General features: G+C 35.4%; 4 protein-coding genes across 4 annotated transcripts; all 4 read left to right on the top strand.

The window, feature by feature from the left end:
- The first annotated feature begins 528 nt into the window (after positions 1-528).
- LOC101207639 (stemmadenine O-acetyltransferase) lies at positions 529-2,311 on the top strand. Its single transcript, XM_004135250.3, has 2 exons — positions 529-1,420; positions 1,530-2,311. The coding sequence occupies exons 1-2, from the start codon at positions 650-652 to the stop codon at positions 2,073-2,075; spliced, it is 1,317 nt and encodes a 438-aa protein (XP_004135298.1). The 5' UTR covers positions 529-649; the 3' UTR covers positions 2,076-2,311.
- Positions 2,312-6,502: 4,191 nt separating this feature from the next.
- On the top strand, positions 6,503-8,225 carry LOC101218593 (stemmadenine O-acetyltransferase). Its single transcript, XM_004135460.2, has 2 exons — positions 6,503-7,326; positions 7,421-8,225. The coding sequence occupies exons 1-2, from the start codon at positions 6,556-6,558 to the stop codon at positions 7,964-7,966; spliced, it is 1,317 nt and encodes a 438-aa protein (XP_004135508.1). The 5' UTR covers positions 6,503-6,555; the 3' UTR covers positions 7,967-8,225.
- A 1,663-nt stretch (positions 8,226-9,888) lies between these two features.
- Positions 9,889-13,438, top strand: LOC101207391 (signal recognition particle subunit SRP72). The gene is made up of 6 exons (XM_004135249.3): positions 9,889-10,057; positions 10,141-10,271; positions 10,966-11,318; positions 11,575-11,671; positions 11,760-12,041; positions 12,236-13,438. Exons 1-6 carry the CDS (start codon positions 9,919-9,921, stop codon positions 13,235-13,237), a joined length of 2,004 nt encoding a protein of 667 aa, XP_004135297.1. The 5' UTR covers positions 9,889-9,918; the 3' UTR covers positions 13,238-13,438.
- A 1,679-nt stretch (positions 13,439-15,117) lies between these two features.
- On the top strand, positions 15,118-18,934 carry LOC101218831 (F-box protein SKIP14). The gene is made up of 2 exons (XM_004135461.3): positions 15,118-17,588; positions 17,702-18,934. Exons 1-2 carry the CDS (start codon positions 15,789-15,791, stop codon positions 18,203-18,205), a joined length of 2,304 nt encoding a protein of 767 aa, XP_004135509.1. The 5' UTR covers positions 15,118-15,788; the 3' UTR covers positions 18,206-18,934.
- The last annotated feature ends 302 nt before the right edge of the window (positions 18,935-19,236 follow it).

The raw sequence follows: 19,236 nt of genomic DNA, 5'->3' as shown, positions 1-19,236 counted from the left end.
AATCTCAAGTTGTGTTTTTCTTTTTTAAAAAATTAAAAATCGAGCCGTAATTGTAGTTTTTTAAACAAATACAAATTTTTTACTTCAATGTCAACGTTCCAAAAATCTAAATAAAAAATGCCAAAACGTGTAAATTAATAATTAAACTTAACTAATACTAATTAATTTCAAAACGTATTAAATTATCAACATCCATTTATATAATTAAGTTCAAATTAATTGAAAATTGAAAACAAAACACCTGTATAATGATAATAACAACAATATTATACTAACAAATCACCATTGACACCCAAAAGATTATATTTCATTGTATCAAATTATACTTTGGTGTGTCAATCATTGTTACAAGGAGTAGGTGAGTGGGAAACAAAAATTGTAATGCACATATACATTAATACATATACTTATACTTATATTTTTTATATATATATATATTGTAACTGATTCAACAAAGAATTAAATAAAATTGTCTTTATATTATTTATATGATGATGTGTTATCTTCTTCATTTTGCTTTGACTTAGTTTCATGCATTTCTTCATAAATTTGGATCCAAAACACAGCTTCAATTTTCAACCCCTTCCTCTCATCAGCTTGTCTTCTTTACATTCTTCTTCTTTTTTCACTCTCCAAATTTCAATCAATCATGGCCGTCCAAATCGACATCGTTTCTAAAGAAATAATCAAACCCTCTTCTCCGACGCCGGACCACCTTCGCCGCTATTGTTTATCCTTCCTCGACCAAGTCACCGTCGATGTCTACAACCCAATGGTTTATTTCTATGTTGCCGGCTCCGCGACCACCCCTGTCGAAATAGCCGACCGCCTAAAAAAATCTCTCTCCGACTTCTTGACCTATTACTACCCTCTCGCCGGTAGACTCAACTCCGACGAGCTTTTCATTGACTGCAACGACGATGGTGTCCCCTTCATTGAAACCAGTGTCAACTGCCCACTTTCTGATGTAATGAACACGTCGTTTCCTTCCGAATTGAACAAATTGCTTCCGTTTGAATTGGACAAGCTTGACGATGTTTCAATGGGGGTTCAGTTGAATGTGTTCGAATGCGGCGGTGTTGCAGTTGGGATCTGTGTTTCTCATAAGATTAGTGATGCTTTGTCTTTTTTCATTGTGGTTAATGAGTGGGCTGCGTATTGCCGAGGAGAGAAGGAGGCAGTGCGAGTTCATTTGTCGTCGGCCGAGGTGTTTCCACCGACGAAGACTAAGGTTCACAACACGAGGACAAGTATTTTTAGACAGAGAGTAGGGAGACGGTATCATATTGATGCTGCAAACGTTGAAACTATTAGAGCTAAATATGCAGACTGTCCTGCCATGGAAAACCAGAGGCGACCTTCGAGAGTTGAGGCTTTGTCTACTTTCATCTATAGCCGTTTTATTGCCGCCATTAAAGCGGTAACACCCTTTTAAACTTTGTTTAACTTTATGGACTAAATGATTACAAGTTTAATTAGGAAGAAAAGAAAGTTCAACTGGGATTAATTTTCTATTACCTTTGTAATAGGTTTCAAACGATCGCATGGAAAATGGAAGCTCAGATTCGGAGAAAAAGATATTCTTGGTATGTCACTCGGTAAACATACGCTCAAGACTTGACCCACCGGTTCCTGATTACGCATTTGGAAACTATTATCGAACCACATTTGCAGTTCCTTCAGAGGAGGTTCTTAACGACGAGTATTGTTACGATCTCGTGAAGCAGGTGAGGGAAGAAATTGGGAAGATCAACAAAGATTATCTAAAAAGGCTTCAAGACAGCTCAAAATTCATCGAATCCATGAAAAAGACGGCCTCCCAATTCGCCACCGGCGAACTCATCTCTTGCTCCTTCACTAGCCTTTGTCGGATGCCAATCTACGATATCGATTTTGGATGGGGACAACCCGACTGGATAAGCTCCCCAGCCTTGATCTTCAAGAACCTTTTTGTCTTCATTGATAAGAAAGATGGTGATGGAGTTGAGATCTATGTTCATCTCACAGAAGAGCACATGAAAAAGTTTGAAGCGGATGAAGAGTTTCTTAAGTATGCAAAATTGCCTTCTAATTAATCATTTTGCTATCCAATATTAGTACAATTAATATTTGAGTATTGCACGGATCATTTGAATATCTCATTAGCTATCGATTTCGTTTGTCAATTGAAAGAAGAACACAAAGAAACCAATAAGAGCAATGTTTGTTTGTGAAGTTGTTAGGGACAATTGTAATGTAAGATTAAATTGTGATTTGGCATTAATTTATTGTTTAATGATTGGATGTGTTGGATTAAAGAAATTGTGATTCACTTTTTATTTATTTACTAGGTCTAACAAATTGCCTTGAAGTAAATCAAATATGTGTAATAAGTTGAAATAAAGGTCTTACACATTTAGGATGTTAAATAATAAGAAAAAAAATAATGTGTATGTAATAAGAATGTATATCGTTAATTAACAAATTAAAACTAAAAAGAAAAGAGAGAGAGGAATTTGTTAACAAAATAAAACAAAAAATTTTGATTTAAAATCATTTTTGTAAAAATTAATTAAGGATAAATTTTATTTTTTAAAAACTTTTTTATTTTATGCTTGATTCTAAAAATAAATAATAGAATGCACACTACAAGAAAAGTGGTCTACGACGACAGTTATTCTCTGTCGCGAATAAAATTCATGACAATTATTTACAGTAATATAAATGTCATTAATTACTATTTTATGACAACAAATAACTGTCATCATTTGCGTATTAACGACAGTTTAAAAATGTCGTAAATTCGTTTATTATGACATTTTTTAAATGTCAAGGATATGTCAACCGTGACAGTTTATTTTAAAATTAAATGTCATTGTTTTGCTATTGACGACATTTTTTTCCTGTCAAATATAGAACAATCGTGACAGTTTTTCTTATAAAAAAAATGTCATTGTTTTGATATTGACGACAATTATGGAGTGTAACGAATTCATATACTATGATATTTATTTTATGTTGCAAATTCTTCAATTACTATCATTTTTCTCTGTTCTCCTTGTCGCTCCGCCATTACACGAACCATTTGAGCGACAATAATGTTATAATACATAACACTCATATAGAAACAAATTATCGACACTTTAATATAAATACACTTGTAATATTCATATATTTCCAATCAAGTTTGAACAATTTACAAGTATGAAATTACAACCCTCAATCAAAACCAGTGTAAATACCATCATAATACATATAACATGATTTTCTGTACAAACATAAACAATCAATCGGTAATCCTTCACTTTTGAAAATATTCTTTGTTTCTACCGTTTCCCGCATTCCTTATGTACTACTTGTTTCCTTTTGTCACGAACTTACCTTGAAAAATAACATAAAAAATAAGATAATATTCCTGAAGAACCATACTTAGCGTATAGTCAAGTGACAAGTGGAAAAGAAGAAAAATATATGACACCTATTGGATATGATATTATTTATTATAGTTCATTTCACAACTCTACCCATGTTTTAAGTTGTAGTCGTGACTTTTATCTTTGTGACTTCTAAAGTATGAGCAATACTACAATAAAAAACATCATCATCAATTATATAGGTCCCAAGGCAACTTAAACCGTGGACTACGAAACCAGAACTCCAATAGAAACTGTAAAAATAAAAAAAATCACTCCATTGTGTCTAATTGGTGAACATTTTGTTCTATCCTCGCTTATAAGAAAAAACATGATGATCGATTATGTTTATTATGTCATAAAAAAAGAGTAAGAAAAGCTACATACCACAACAATGATAACTACAAGATCATCTCAGTGCAAGACTATCACTTCCATCCTTTTCTTTTAGGGGCGGGGAAAACAAAGTGCTTACCTTATGAAGAATCTTCTTTTGATAGCGATACCCTTGAGAAAGTAAACAAATGAGTAACTTTTATGAGCATGATTTCACAAGAAGAACAGATGAGAGGAAAAAAACTCAATTTTGCAGTTTGATACTAGTTGGTTGAAATTACCAGAAGGAACTGATATCATTGATACTAGCAGCAGTTTCAAAAATGGTCATAATGTTAACCATTGACATGAACAAAAAACAAAGTCTTGAATTTCAACGACTTTGAGAACTAGTCGTTATGTTATTCATATCACAACAATATATCAAAGCTATGAAGTCAAAAGCGTAGAAAGCACCTTTGAGTAGTACTCAATGACCATTTTTATAATCCTTGTCCCTAAATGCAATATCCCCAAAGAAGACAAGATGTATGAATGAAAATATTTGGCATGGTGTGCCAACAAAATTATAGTTGCTTACTATGGAGTCAACTTATAAAGATATTTTTCAGGAGTCACCACCATGGTAGAATACACATTCACAAATGATATCAAACACCCCTCAGCAAGAAATAAAGAAAAAAGAAAAAATATTTTGCTTAAGATCAGTTAAATGTTAGTCATATATGTGAAGTTTGTATAATATTGGCAACTAACCTTAGAGCATGATTAAACTTACAAAACAGATAAATATTGAAGAATAGAACACCAATAATCTCATGACAAATAAACAATAAGAAATATTGAAGAATAGAACACCAAGTAGTTGCATTCATTGCACACAAGACTTGTGAGTGAGGTTATGTTATGGAGCTAAAAAAAAAAAACAGAAATAGTAGCTAGATACTATATAGTGTTGATAAGGTAATACAAATAATTAAATGCTTCATTAGTATTGAAAAAATCGGCAGGAGCAAGAACTCGATTCTTCTTAAATTTCGACCATGAGATTTTGTGTTCAAAAACCACTTTGCAATTTAGCAAATAGCCTAAAGCTTTATTCAAATGCCATAAAACTATCTTTTTTGGGATGACTTATTCAAAGAAAAGTACAGAGAGTAACGATTCAAAACCTTTCAACTCTTTCTCTTAGAGACCTAAACTAACATTCATCCTTAATTGGAAACTAAACAAAGAACAACAGGAGAGGTAAAAAAACCAATAGTAATAATAAGGGATGAAGGAATTACAATTGCCTTCTGGAAATGAGGATAAGAGGTGGAGCGAATCTGAGAAAGGCGAGATTTGGAGGCTTCAATGGCAGACTCCAAAGAGTGGTCGTAGCTCGTTCGTCGTGTAGTAGAAGAGGTACAGGTGGCGTTGGAGTGGGGAGATGGCCACGAGGGTGCAGTGCTGATGATGGACCTCGTTGTCGTCAGAAGAAGGGAGTTCAAGGAGTTTGGAGATTGGGAGGCGAAAGGGGAGAAAGACGAAAGAAAGGGGAGAAGAGAATAAGTTAAAAATCTCTAAAAAAAAGTTATTATTTTTCATATATTAAATATATTGTTTTATTTTTGTTTTATGACATCAAATAACTGTCGCGAAAAATATTTTCCGAAAATTTTCGTTTTTTCCGCCAAAAACGCGTTTTTTCCCTTTTGTAACATTTTTTTCCTCCCTCTATTTTGTGATATAAATAAATGTCATAGTAGAGAGTTTTTCTTGTAGTGGTGATTTGTCTTCTTCACGTGAATCATATGTGTATGTATATACTTTTTATTTATTAGATTTATTTTTTAATGTAAATTACGCTAGATTTTTTTTAAAAAAAAATTGTATTGAATGACAAATTAGTTTAGATATTTAGGTATGTGATTTTGCAAATATAACAAAAACAATCAAATTCAAGTTTTTATATATGTGAACTCGCCTTTATTTTTTATTATTTTTATAAATAATAAAGTATGTGTACTATAGATTTAATTATTATAATTTGTTTTGTCATTTCTGCATATAGTACTATTTTTTTCAAGATATATTTTTCTTTTATTGAGAATCAAAATAATAATAAAATTTTCCTATTTTTTGTATAGTATTTTTTACTAAAAGATGACATATTCAAATTTAAAACTAAAAAATCCGTTGCATCGAACATATTAATTCAAAAAATGTTGGTAATATAATTTTTTCAACCTATTTTGCTTAAAAAATAAAAGGTCAAGATGTAAAAATGAAATTTAATACAATTTAAACTAAATTCATAATTGTGGGGTTTAAATTTGAATTTTGGGTTAATTGGAATTTTAAATTATGGTTTAGTGGTAATCACTTTTACAACCAATTACAAGAGTAGGTGAATGGGAAAGGAATACGCAATCCATGCACAACTTATTCAACAAACAATTAAATAAAGAAAAAACACATACCCAAACTTGTATTACTCTTAAACAAAATTAATACTACATTTTTCTTCAAAGATAAACTAAAATATACGTTAATGACAACTATTAATATATATATAATTCACCTAAGTTCTCGTTGGCTCTATGATTGTTATTTGTGTTATGAATCGATTAGTAATAGTAAATGCAAATATTTTTGTTTGCTTAAGAAGTTAAACTTATAAACCTTTGTTAATGTATATTATAATCATGACGTGTTATCGTCTCCATTTGACTTCGACTCAATTTCATGTCCATAAATTTGAATCCAAATCAGAGCTTCGTTTTCCACCCCCTGCGTCTATCTTCTTCACGTTGTTCTTTCACTTTTCAGATTTCAATCAATTATGGCTGTGGAAATTGAAATCGTTTCTAAAGAAACAATCAAACCCTCTTCTCCAACGCCGGAGCATCTCCGTCGTTACAGTTTATCCTTCCTCGACCAAGTCACCGTTGATGTCTACAACCCAATGGTCTATTTCTATCCAGCGGGCGGCTCTGCCACCCCTGCCGAAATCTCCGACCACCTGAAAACATCCCTCTCCCATGTCTTGACCCATTACTACCCACTCGCTGGTAAAGTAAACTACGACGAGTTTTTCATAGACTGCAACGACAACGGTGTTCCTTTCATTGAAACCAAAATAAACTGCCGGCTGTCCGATGTTATGAACACACCGTTTCCTTCTGAAGTAAACAAATTTCTTCCGTTCGAATTGGACCAGCTTGACGAAGTTTCAATGGGGGTTCAGTTGAATGTGTTCGAATGCGGCGGCGTTGTTATTGGGATCTGTGTTTCTCATAAGATCAGCGATGCTCTGTCGTTGTTCATTGTGGTTAATGAGTGGGCTGCTTATTGCCGGGGGGAGAAGGAGGTGGTGCGGGCTCATTTGTCGTCGGCGGAGCTATTTCCTCCGACGAAGACGGGGCTTTACAACACGAGGACGAGTATTTTCAGACAAAGAGTGGCGAGACGATATGAAATAGATGGTGAGAATGTTGAAAGTATTAGAGCTAAATATGCAGAGTGCTCTGCCATGGAAAACCAGAGGCGGCCTTCGAGAGTTGAAGCATTGTCTGCCTTCATCTATAGTCGTTTTATTGCCGCCATTAAAGCCGTAAGTCCCTACAGCTTCTAAACAAAGTATGAGCTCACTCTACACACTGATAGTTAATTCTAAAATTGATTAATTTTCTATTATATATCGATAGGTCTCTAGTTCTGAGTTGGAGAATGGAAAGTCGGGATCGGAGAAGAAGATATTCCTAGTATGTCACTCGGTAAACATACGTTCAAGACTCGACCCACCGGTTGTAGATTACGCATTTGGAAACTATTATCGAACCACGTTTGCAGTTCCCTCTGAGAATATTCTCAATGACAATTACTGTTACGATCTTGTGAAGCAGGCGAGGAACGAAATTGGAAAGATCGACAAAGACTATCTAAAAAGGCTTCAAGAAGGTTCAAAATTCCTCGACTCCATGAAGAAGACGGCTACACAATTCTCTACCGGCGAACTCGTCTCTTGTTCCTTCACTAGCCTCTGTCGGATGCCTATTTACGACGCCGATTTTGGGTGGGGCAAACCCGCTTGGATCAGCTCCCCAGCTTTGATGTTTAAGAATCTCTTTGTCTTCATTGACAAAAAAGATGGTGATGGAGTTGATATTTATGTTCATCTCAAAGAAGAGCACATGAATAAGTTTGAAGTGGATGAAGAGTTCCTCAAGTATGCCAAGTTGCCTTCTAATTAATAATTTGAATGTCCATTCTTTTTAGTACTAACTCATATATATTTGGGTTGTTATATACATGGATTTGAAATTGTATCTTCAATGTATTGAAATACATGTTCGTTAAGTTAATTATTGATTGTGTTTGTCCAATCAAACAAAATTTAAAAAACCAATAAAAGTATGATTTTATTTGATGAATGTGTATTGGATCAAAAGATAAACGTGCCACATGAAAGAAATGAACAATGTACAGTCCCTTTGGTTGATAAAGATCTATGGAAACTGTTTGATAATCAATTGGTTTTTATTTTTAAAAAATGCATCATTTGATTTTCTGTTTTATCAAATTTAAATGTGTTTTTAATAAATTTGTTTCTTTTTGTAAAAAATTACAGCAATTCTTGATAAGAGAGTGTATTTTTCTCTAATATGATATATTGTCTTATTGAAAGGATACGTTTTCTCTCCCAAATAAAACCAAGAGATGTAACTATATAAATATTCACATATAATCTATAAAAAATTATTCATTCAAATCTCGTTGTATTTTTATATATAATTTCATATATTATGGTAGTTGTTGAGTATTGTGGTTGAAGCATTTATAAGCAGTTAATTTGTTCTATCTCGTTAGACAACTTTTAATAACTTTTTTCACCATCGTATATGGAAAAAAGTTATTCTAATAAGACATTGTGAATTTATAAGATCATATCACTTCTTCTCCTTGTTCATTATCTTCCTATAGAAGTTATTTCATGACATGTTTGAAGACAATGGGTTGAAAAATTAAAATTAGAAATTAGAAAAGAAGATATTTTATGTCACTTTGTAAACAGATGGTCAAGACTTGATCCCCCTATTTTTTATCATGCATTCAGAAGCTAGGGATATAAGAATATGGATTGAATCCGAATAATTCAAAATATCCAACCCATACTATAAGGGTTGGGTCTCAGGTTGGAATGTTGAAAAATTCGGGTCAACCCAGCATAACCCGAATTAATATAATATATATATATATATATATATATATATATATATATATATATATATATATATATATATATATGTATTGTTCGATCATTCTCTTTCGTCTCACCTTGGTCTTTGATCTTCTCTCTCACGATCTTGTCGTCCACCTCCGTTTTCATTAGAAAGTAGAAAAAAAAAAGAAAACACAACTCAACAACCCAACCCATATTTTACGGGTTTGGTTGGATTGGGTTGAAAACTAAATTCGGGTTATTCGGGTTGCCAACCCATGTAACTTGAAAATATGGGTTGAGTTGATAATGTCTCCCAACCCAACTTGATTACATCCCTATCAAAAACTATTACCAAACTATATTTCCAGTTCTCTCGAAAAAGATTCTTAACGAAGAGTATTGTTATGATATTGTAAAGCAAGCAAGCAGATGAAACAGTGAAGATCGAGAAAGATTATCTCAAAAGGCTTCAAGAAAGCTTTAAATTCCCGATTCCATGAAGAAGACGACAACTCAATCCCATGCTAGTAAGCTCATTCCTTGCTCTTTCACCACGAACTCTATCTAATGCCGATATACGACATCCATTTCATGTGGGGAAAAGCTAACTAGATTAAGTTCCCCGGTGGTGAAGTAAAAATTATATACTTAATTTTAAAAAAGTTATTGAAAATATTTAGCTTATAAATATTCCTTCTCTATCAAAATATCTTTTAAGTAATACTTTGATTGCATTTAAATTAAAATAAGGATGTTACAAATAGAATGAGAAACAAAAGAGTTATAAACAAATTGTACTTATATCAATTAGATCGGCCCAAATATATTTTGGGCTTCAAATATGGGCCTAGAGATTAAGAGTTTGGGCCTCATCTTGTCGAGAAGCCCTTTACGATTACAGGAAGCAACACGATAGATCGATCCGCCTGTTAGGCGAGGGAGAAACAAAAATCAGAGCTTTCGCTTTGGCGAAGAAGAAAAATGGCTCCGAAATCGAAAGACAAGCCGAAGGCATCCCCGTCTTCCCAGCCGCCTCCACCCATTGAAGATCAATTCACTTCTCTTAACAGACACATCCAGCGATCTGAATTCTCTCAGGCCGTCAAAGTTGCAGATCAAAGTCAGTAGTCTTCTTTTTCTCCAACATTTTTTGTTCCATTTCTTTGTACTTCCTAAATTCACATCTCTTGGATTATGTCTCAGTTCTTTCAGTTGCTCCTGGTGACGAAGATGCCCTTCGATGCAAAATCGTAGCGTTGATCAAGGATGATAAAATCGATAATGCTCTTTCAGCTATTCAATCTTCTAAGACCGCTGATTTTAGCTTCTTCAAGGTAGATGGGATTTTAGGAATTACGTTGGCTGTTTTAAACATGGATGAATTGAGTATTTTGGGGGGACATTATTCGTTGGATTGTGTTTTTGAGGAACTTGGATCTTTTTTTGCCCATTTTTAGTCTCTTCTTAATTTTTTTTGATGCAGCTGAAAACAACAGTCAAAATAAAATGAAACTAATGAGTAATTAAATAAACTGCAACAGTGTATTTATGAATTTAAAATGGTCTAAGGATAGTAAATTTTACTTTCATCTTGTTCTGTCTTTGATTTTATGGAGCTTGACGGTTTACAAATTGTAATGTTGTTGGGAATGTTGAATCTTTAGTCTTAATTAACTTGAATGAAATTACGGTTAAGGTTACTAGTGAAGATATAGCTCGAGTACCTAAGATTAACATCTATATTACCGTTGTTGGTTTGATGCAAATTTTAAATGTACTCGCTAGTAAATGAAGATTTGAAACTAATGTCTTTTGTTCAGTCTGTTTCTGTTCTTGTTTATGTATTTCCTTTCCAAAATCAAGGAGTTTCAACCATCAAATTCTTGAAAACACCCGACTACTCCTGAAGACCAAACGAAACTTGATTGATTCTTTTTATCTTCTTTCTTTAGATTCATGTAGTTATGTAAGCCTGCACACAACTAACTAACTCATTTTTCATTGTTTACATTTCCTTTTAAAAATTAGGCATACTGCCTATACAGGCAAAATAAGTTAGATGAAGCTTTGAGTTCCTTGAGAGACCAAGAGAGAAACTCAATGACGATGCTATTGGAATCCCAGATCTTATATCGTTTAGGAAAAATGGATGCTTGTGTGGACACTTATCAGAAGCTCGCAAAATCAAAGATCGATTCATTAGAAATAAATTATGTTGCAGCTTTAACTGTAGCTGGTCGGGCCTCTGAAGTACAAGGAGCCATGGAGGCTCTCAGGGTGAAAGCTACTAGTAGCTTTGAGTTGGCATACAATACTGCATGTTCCTTGGTTGACGTGAACAAGTATACAGATGCAGAACAACTGTTGCTGTCAGCTCGAAGGTAATACGTTTATAAATATATAAGTTCACAAAAATAGTTGGTTTCTAGTTTTTTGGTGCTCAATGATGGCATGACAGACAAGTGACGTATTTGAGTGTCAATTTACATATGTATTTAACACCTACTGTTGCTTGTTGTTGGAAATGTTTTTTAAGTGGTTGTCTTGTATCTTTGTTTTACTTGAAGTTCTCCATTTATCATAAAAATTATTTCCTTAAACTAACATTTTTGGTTATACTCTGCATGATTTTGTCAGAATTGGTCAAGAAACGCTCATGGAAGAGAATTTGCCTGATGAAGATATTGAGATTGAGCTAGCCCCAATAGCCGTCCAACTGGCATACTTGCAGCAGGTACCGTCACTGACAAAATGAACGCCTTTTCTTTTCCTTGAGCACTTGAGGCATTCAGTGATGTAATACCACTTTATCTATTAATCAGCTTCTTGGTCACACATCAGACGCCTCTGAAGCTTACAAAGACATCATTAATCGAGATTTGGCAGATGAATCTTCGCTTGCAGTGGCGGTGAACAATCTCATTGCATTGAAAGGTCCAAAAGATATTTCTGATGGCCTTAGAAAACTCGATAAGCTAAAAGAGAAAGATGCACCAAACTTCCGACTTGCTCATGGACTTGAACCAAAGATTTCTCAAAAACAAAGGGAAACAATATATGCAAATCGTCTCCTTCTCCTTCTCCATGCTAATAAGATGGACCAGGTCTGTTTATATCCTGCATTTTCTTTAGAACTTATTGGTTCATACCTTTCTGCAATTTTATGGATGTATAAAAGTTTGAATGAAATATTGGTTAGTGGGAATAGAAAATTCCTTGTGGCTGCATATTGATTATTCTTGTACATAATAAATTTTGTGGATTGCATCTGCTTGAAAGAACTTTTTACATGTTCCAGGCTCGAGAAATGGTTGCAAATATGGCAGATATGTTTCCAAACAGTGTGACCCCTGTACTGCTTCAAGCGGCTGTATTAGTAAGAGAGAATAAAGCCGGGAAAGCTGAAGAAATTTTGGGTCAATTTGCTGAAAATTTCCCAGACAAGTCAAAATTGGTTCTCCTAGCAAGGGCGCAGGTTGCTGCTGCTGCAGGCCATCCTCATATTGCATTCGAGTCCCTTTCTAAAATACAGGATATTCAACACATGCCTGCTACCATTGCTACACTTGTGTCTCTCAAAGAACGCGCTGGCGATGTTGATGGAGCTATTGCTGTGCTTGACTCTGCAGTCAAATGGTGGTCAAATGCCATGAGTGAAGACAACAAGCTTGATATTGTTTTGCAAGAAGCAGCTTCCTTCAAGCTGAAGCATGGCCGTGAAGAAGATGCAGCCAAATTATACGAAGAACTTGTTAAAACTCATGGAAGTATAGAAGCATTGGCTGGATTGGTCAAGACAGTTGCTCGTGTGGATATTAAGAAGGCAGAAACTTACGAGAAGCAGTTGAAGCCATTACCGGGCTTGAAGGAGGTTGATGTGGAGAATCTGGAGAGGACTTCCGGAGCAAAACATGTTGAGAATGGTGCTGATCATGGAGCATCTGATGCATACATGGTGGATAAAAACAAAACCAAATCAAAGAAAAAGAGAAAGAGAAAGCCAAGATATCCTAAAGGATTTGACCCTGCAAATCCAGGTCCTCCCCCAGATCCAGAAAGGTGGCTTCCCAGGAGAGAGAGATCAAGCTATAGACCGAAGCGAAAAGATAAGCGAGCTGCCCAGGTGAGAGGTTCTCAAGGTGCAATGGTTAGAGAAAAACATGAAACTAGTGTCTCTGGAGGCAGTTCCAACAATGCAAATTCAAAATCTAACCAAGCAATGAGCTCGAAAGGAACCAACCAAAACACTGAACAATCTAAGCCTCCATCAAAGTCTTCGAAAAAGAAGTCTAGGAATTAAACTAAGAAATCCAGGTTCAAATTTTGGGATTCTGTTCTTTTTTTTTGGAAAATCTGGTATTTGAACAATTTATGTTATATGTTTTAGTGAGCACATTCTAAATACTTTGTCACCACATCACCATCTGTTTTCTTTGAATTAAGATATTAACGATTTTAACAGTGCAATTCAAAATTTTAATGAGACCACATCAATTGTGTAGTTTTGAGTTAATGTTATCCTCAGAACGTTGCTTGAATTGTTAGACAAGATTTCCATGGAAGTTTCAGCTTGAATTACTTGAAGAAAGCTTCGTAGATTGCATGTGGAGGAGATGCTTCTTCGTGCAATACAAGAAAGAAAAGGTCTGACTTGACGCCCAAGTTGTGACTGAGAAAGCTTTGATATAATTATACATTATCAAATTACCGAACCTTTTCCTTTCATGCAAGTTCCTTTCAAGTTACATGACATAGTTATCCAACCTCGAGGTTAATAGTACAACTTGACCTTACTTGAGCTATGCTTGTAAGATAGTTCATGGATCTCAAACACATGCTATTCTAACCTAGACTAAAAATGGCATCCAAAGGTGTCGAGACTTTGATATCAAATTTCTAAAGGAGTATCTTCAGCCTAAAAAATGACAAATGATTCATTGCTTAAATGAAACAAGAAAGGTAGGGATTTGACTAAATAATTAAAACTTGGGTTTGAATTGAAATTTTGATGGGAGGAAATTGAAGGGAGACGAGAAAATGGGACCCTTTACCAACCTATTGGATTTGCTAGGAAAATCATTTAGCAAATACCAATGAAACTATGCCAATCTTATCCTCCAAGTTATCCCAACAGATTCTCTTCTAACTTCTCTCTCTCTATATATTTATTAATAAATAACCAACTTTTCTTACCCAACCAAATTTGGTCTCTTTCAATTTACTTGAATTTTTGCTATTTTACACAACTGCCCTTTTCATCCATATTTCTCCTGCACAATTTGCTACATTATGATAATGCCAATAATAACTCCCCAAGATGGCTATGTATGTAAGGAAGCTTAAAAGTCTACAATGTTATTCAATCTTCCAAACTTAAACAATTAAGTGTTAGGTAAAATAATAATAACAACAACAATCGAATTAGTTTAACAAATACCAACACAAATCTAGCTCAATCGAATTAGTTGGTTCATGTCAACTAAATACAAGTAATAAGAATACACAAAAATACAACTATAAATATCTTTCCATCCCATTCTAAGTTGAGACTATTCATTGGATTAACAAGTCTTTATCCAATTATAAAATTAATTTATATTATAAAATATTTCTTTCTAAACCTTAAATCTTAGATTATACTATAATTTTTTTGGATTAAAATATCATTCATATATTAGTTCAAATAAATTAAAACATAGATAATTATGAGAATTTGATGCTATTTTTCACACTTCACCACGGATAAATCTCAAATTTAATGCTATTTTGGTTTTATATAATTAAAATTTGTAATGCTATTTTTAGAAAAAAGAAGAAAGAAGTTAATTTATTTGATGTATCCAATTTAGGCGCGTGAGAGTGGAGAGAGAGAAAAGTAGGGATAAGCGCGTGGTTGACGGCAGTTAGAATTTGAAACTGAACCTAAAGAAGAGGAGAATGGCCCACAAGTTCCTCGAAAGGAAAAACAACCGTCAGATGGAAATCCAACGGTATAAAACGAAGAAAGTATAAAGTGGGGATATAGAGGAGGAGGCGCCAATTAGGGCTCCGTCTCCCGCCACATTTAGGTTACCCTTAAACAGAATCCTCTCTTAGGTAACCGACACGTGTCTTTCTCACCGCTTTTTTCTTATTTTTCTAACTTTCTTATTATTTTTTCCCCCTTTTTCTTCTCCTTCTCCGTTTCACAAATCCCCTCCTCCCCCCCCTCTCCCTCTCTCTTTCTCTCTCTCTCTCTCTAAAATCTCGAATCTGCATCTTCTCTCTTGCTCTGGTTGAATTCTCCCATTCGTCATTAAACCTTGCCGCAGCTTATCAATTCATTTCCAGTTTTTCCATTTCTCAGTAAGCTACGTTTGTGGGGACATTCGATTCCGCCAGATTTTCCCTATTGTATTTCTTAGGGTTTCATATTTCTTTCTCTGTTACTCTCATATCTTCTTCCTCTACTTCTTTCTTTTGTTTCTTCGCCTTTTGGATTTCCATTCTGGTTTTTTGTTCTTCTTGTTTTGTTTTTGTTGATCGGAACCCAAAAAAAAATTGAAAAAAAATTGAAAAAAATTAAAAAATTCGATTGTCGTAATTTTTGATTTGGGTATATTTGATTTGGGTGCTTCCTTTTTAGTTCCCTTTTTGTTCATTCACCTGTGATTCGATCTGGGTTTACCTTATAATTGCGAGAAAACTCCGTGAAATTTTGGTGTGCTGTGTTTTTGTTTGCTATCCGAAATTGAGAGTTCTTTTTCCCTCTTCTTTTAGGTGGGATCTTCTCTATTAGTTCTTCTTTTTTTTCCCCTTTTGTACTTTTCCTTGTAGCAATAGGAAAATTATTGGGTTAGGGTGTATATGTAATGGCTTTGAATTTTTCACATCGACCGATTTTTCCCTCTCATCTTACGGAGGAGAATTTGGTTTCTTCGATGAACATTTCAAGTGGTTTTGTTGTCGATGATGTTTCCGAGAGGAATTTTGATGTTTATGGGACGTCCTGGCTGATTAATCGGGAGCTCGTGGATTGCCTTAATTTTTTAGAGGATACCTGCGAAGGGGGTGGGACGCGAGATTGTGTCCCGGGGGATGTTTTGGATCTCTTGCCTTCAGATCCCTTTGATATGGATATAAGTACTACTGTGACAGCGATCACAGGCTGGCTTGATGATTTGAATGTTGACTATGGTAGTGGATATGGGAGAGATGAGAGAGTCCCAGTTGATGAGAATTATGAGCTTTTTGCTGGATTGAACTATATTTGGAACAATGCTTTTAGGTTCCAGGCGTTTCCCCTTGGAAATGGAGGAAATTTTCACGGTACTGGTGAGCTGGGGGGATTTGGTGCGTGGTCAGATGAGAGAAAAGCAGGTAGTGCATCCTGCCATTCTGATTCTGAATTACCGTATCTTGTGGATACAATTCAGACACTTGGTATTGAACCTGAAATTTCTGGAGATGGGCTCAGTTCGTGGTCTGATGGGATAAAAGCCGGTGCTTTATCCTGCCATTCGGATGCTGAATCAACATATCTTGTGGATACATTTCAGACTCTTGGCATTGAGCGTGAAATTTCTGGAGATGGATTCAGTTCGTGGTCCGATGGGACAAAAGGAGGTGGTTTATCCAGCCACTCTGATCCTGAATCACAATATCTTGTGGATACATTTCAGACTCTTGGTATTGAACCTGAATCTGGTGATGGATTCAGTTCGTGGTCTGGCGGGATAAAGGCAGGTGGTTTATCCTGCCATACTGAACCTCAATCATCATATGTTGTGGATACAATTCAGACTTTTGGTATGGAACCTGAAATTTCTGGAGGTGGATTCAGTGCATGGTCTGATGGAAGAAAAGCAGGTGCGGTATCCTTCCATACTGATCCTCGATCATCATATGCTGTGGACACAATTCAGACTCTTGATATCGAGCCTGCAATTTCTGGAGGGGGATTCAGTGTGTGGTCTGGTGGGATGGAAGCAGGTGGTGTGTCCTGCCTTGCTGAACCTGATTCACCCACATATGTTGTGGATACAATTCAGACTTTTGGTGTTGAACCTGAGTTTTCTGGAGAGGGATTCAGTGTGTGGTCAGATGGGAGAAAGACAGGTGGTCTAACCTGCCATACTGATCCTCAATCATCATATGTTATGGATTCAATTCATACTCATACTATTGAATCTGAATTTCCTGGAGGGGTCTTCGTTACATGGTCTGACGGTAGAAAATCTGGTGTCATGTCCTATTTTACTGTTCCAGAATCACCACCATATTTAGTGGATACATGTCAGACTCTTGGTACTGAACCTGAAACTTCTGGGGTGCAACCTGTAGTTCTTCACGAGGAAGACTGTGTCCCGATTGATGCAAGTGGACCTCCTCATGCAGCTTTTAGTTTTGTGCTTGGTTATCTTGGCACGCGGGAACTTCTTCTTGTTGAATCAGTTTGCAAGTTCCTGCAGTCAACTGCAGAAGGGGATCCTTTCTTTTGGAGAAACATTAACATATGTGGAAAGCCGGATGTGAAAATTACAGACGATGTTCTCTTAAGATTGACTAGCAAGGCTCAAGGTGGTCTGGAAAGTCTGAGCCTTGTAAACTGCGTAATGATAAGTGATGATGGTCTTAACAAGGTGCTTCTCAATAATCCTAAAGTCACGAAGGTAGGAAATAAGTTTTGTACCGTTACTGTACAAAAACTTCCTTTTCAATTTTCATGTTACATAAATATCAATTTCCAATTGTAGTTGGATTTTAATTGTACTTCTTTCTGTAGTTGTGTGTTCCAGGATGCACAAGACTCACAATTGGAGGTATTGTTGATAATTTGAAAGCCTTCAAATCAAGAGGTGGACCAGGAATAAAACATTTAAGTGTAGCAGGAATATACGGAGTAACAGAAGTGCATTATAAAGAGTTGGAGAAGCTGTTAGTAGGTATTGAGAACTTAACTCAACTAGATACTTGCCAGCCTCGATTTTATCGAGGAGGTGAACCTCGTTTTCCATCAAGTGATGGTGGGCGTGCCATTGACATAGAAAGATGTCCAAAATGTATGAATATGAGGATCGTTTATGACTGCCCGGTGGTTGGCTGTAAGGGAATAAAAGAAGGTGACACCGACCCTGACACCAACATGGCGCGATGCAGGGCATGCACCATTTGTATACCTCGGTGCAACTGGTGTGGACGCTGCATTGATGAGACAGTACATGAGGAGACATTTTGTCTGGACTTGCGTTGCATTGATTGTGGGAAGGAGATATCCAAATGTGAATAAAGAGGGAGGAACGCCAACCGGGGTTCATCTATCCTTACTGAATCAATTCTTGCAGCCTTTTTGCTTCTTGGTTATATTATATGTGCATATAAGTTAAAATTTTCAGATTGGTTCTTGCCAGAAACCTATTTTGAACAGCCAATGATCGTAGGATTGATTGGCATTATCTCAATCCAAATGTTGGATCTTTTTAGACCTTTGAATGAATCCAAAGAAAAAAAGAAAAAGAAAAAGAAAAAAAAAAAGAAAAGAAAAAGACAGACTCCTGGTATCTGAATTGGTGCCATGGTTCTGGAAATAACTTTCTGCTTCTCCGATTTAGTCATCTTGACGTCGGCTCTCCGTTTTTCTTCCTCAAGCTCTACTGGGAACTTGCCTGTTGAAGACTATCATCATCCGTGCACACAATTCAGAACGTTCGACTGTTGATGAAGTCAGGAGAGAAGATGTCATTTATCTATAGGATTTGGTCGTCTTTATTATTCATTACGTCCTGTTTCTTGTCATTGTGGTGGTTCTTCAGTATGTCGAAGTTATGCTTTTTGTGTCAGACAGTTCATGTTATGCTCTGTTCCTTCCCTCTCTTTAATTTTCTACGAACTTGTTGGTCTTACGACTTTGATTGATGTCCTATTTTTTACTTCTATTGCGTTGTGGGAATCCTAATGTCATGTTGTTGTTGGGATGTGTTTCAATAATGAAATAAATGAAGTCGAACGTTCCTGTAAACTTCAATTTCTCCAATTTCCGCTAGGATTCATTCTGCATCTACTCTTTGGTTGATCAATAGTTGTAGATTTGTACAACTTCTTTGACATATATCTTTTTTATAATTATTATTAATTTAGCACGTAGGAATATGATTTTCACTAAATAATTTGACTTATGCTCGAGTTAAGTTGAAGGCATGGGGTTTCAATCTTGGTTGATGATATGTTATTTTACTTTACAAAGTGCTTCCATTCCATTTTCACTCTTTTCTTTATATTGTTAAATAGACTCATTGACTTAACTGACATTACTATTAACCA

The sequence above is a fragment of the Cucumis sativus genome, chromosome 5 (assembly GCF_000004075.3).
Source record: "Cucumis sativus cultivar 9930 chromosome 5, Cucumber_9930_V3, whole genome shotgun sequence".
Lineage (NCBI taxonomy): Eukaryota > Viridiplantae > Streptophyta > Magnoliopsida > Cucurbitales > Cucurbitaceae > Cucumis > Cucumis sativus.
The sequence above is the reverse complement of the archived record's forward strand: the minus strand, read 5'-3'. Positions and strand labels throughout refer to the sequence as shown.

Coding starts and splice junctions, on each gene's coding strand:
- LOC101207639 (XM_004135250.3), top strand. CDS start 650: ATGGCCGTCCAAATCGACATCGTTTCTAAAGAAATAATCAAACCCTCT. Junction 1,421..1,529: donor TTATTGCCGCCATTAAAGCG/GTAACACCCTTT, acceptor CCTTTGTAATAG/GTTTCAAACGATCGCATGGA.
- LOC101218593 (XM_004135460.2), top strand. CDS start 6,556: ATGGCTGTGGAAATTGAAATCGTTTCTAAAGAAACAATCAAACCCTCT. Junction 7,327..7,420: donor TTATTGCCGCCATTAAAGCC/GTAAGTCCCTAC, acceptor ATATATCGATAG/GTCTCTAGTTCTGAGTTGGA.
- LOC101207391 (XM_004135249.3), top strand. CDS start 9,919: ATGGCTCCGAAATCGAAAGACAAGCCGAAGGCATCCCCGTCTTCCCAG. Junction 10,058..10,140: donor CGTCAAAGTTGCAGATCAAA/GTCAGTAGTCTT, acceptor ATTATGTCTCAG/TTCTTTCAGTTGCTCCTGGT. Junction 11,319..11,574: donor CTGTTGCTGTCAGCTCGAAG/GTAATACGTTTA, acceptor TGATTTTGTCAG/AATTGGTCAAGAAACGCTCA.
- LOC101218831 (XM_004135461.3), top strand. CDS start 15,789: ATGGCTTTGAATTTTTCACATCGACCGATTTTTCCCTCTCATCTTACG. Junction 17,589..17,701: donor ATAATCCTAAAGTCACGAAG/GTAGGAAATAAG, acceptor TTCTTTCTGTAG/TTGTGTGTTCCAGGATGCAC.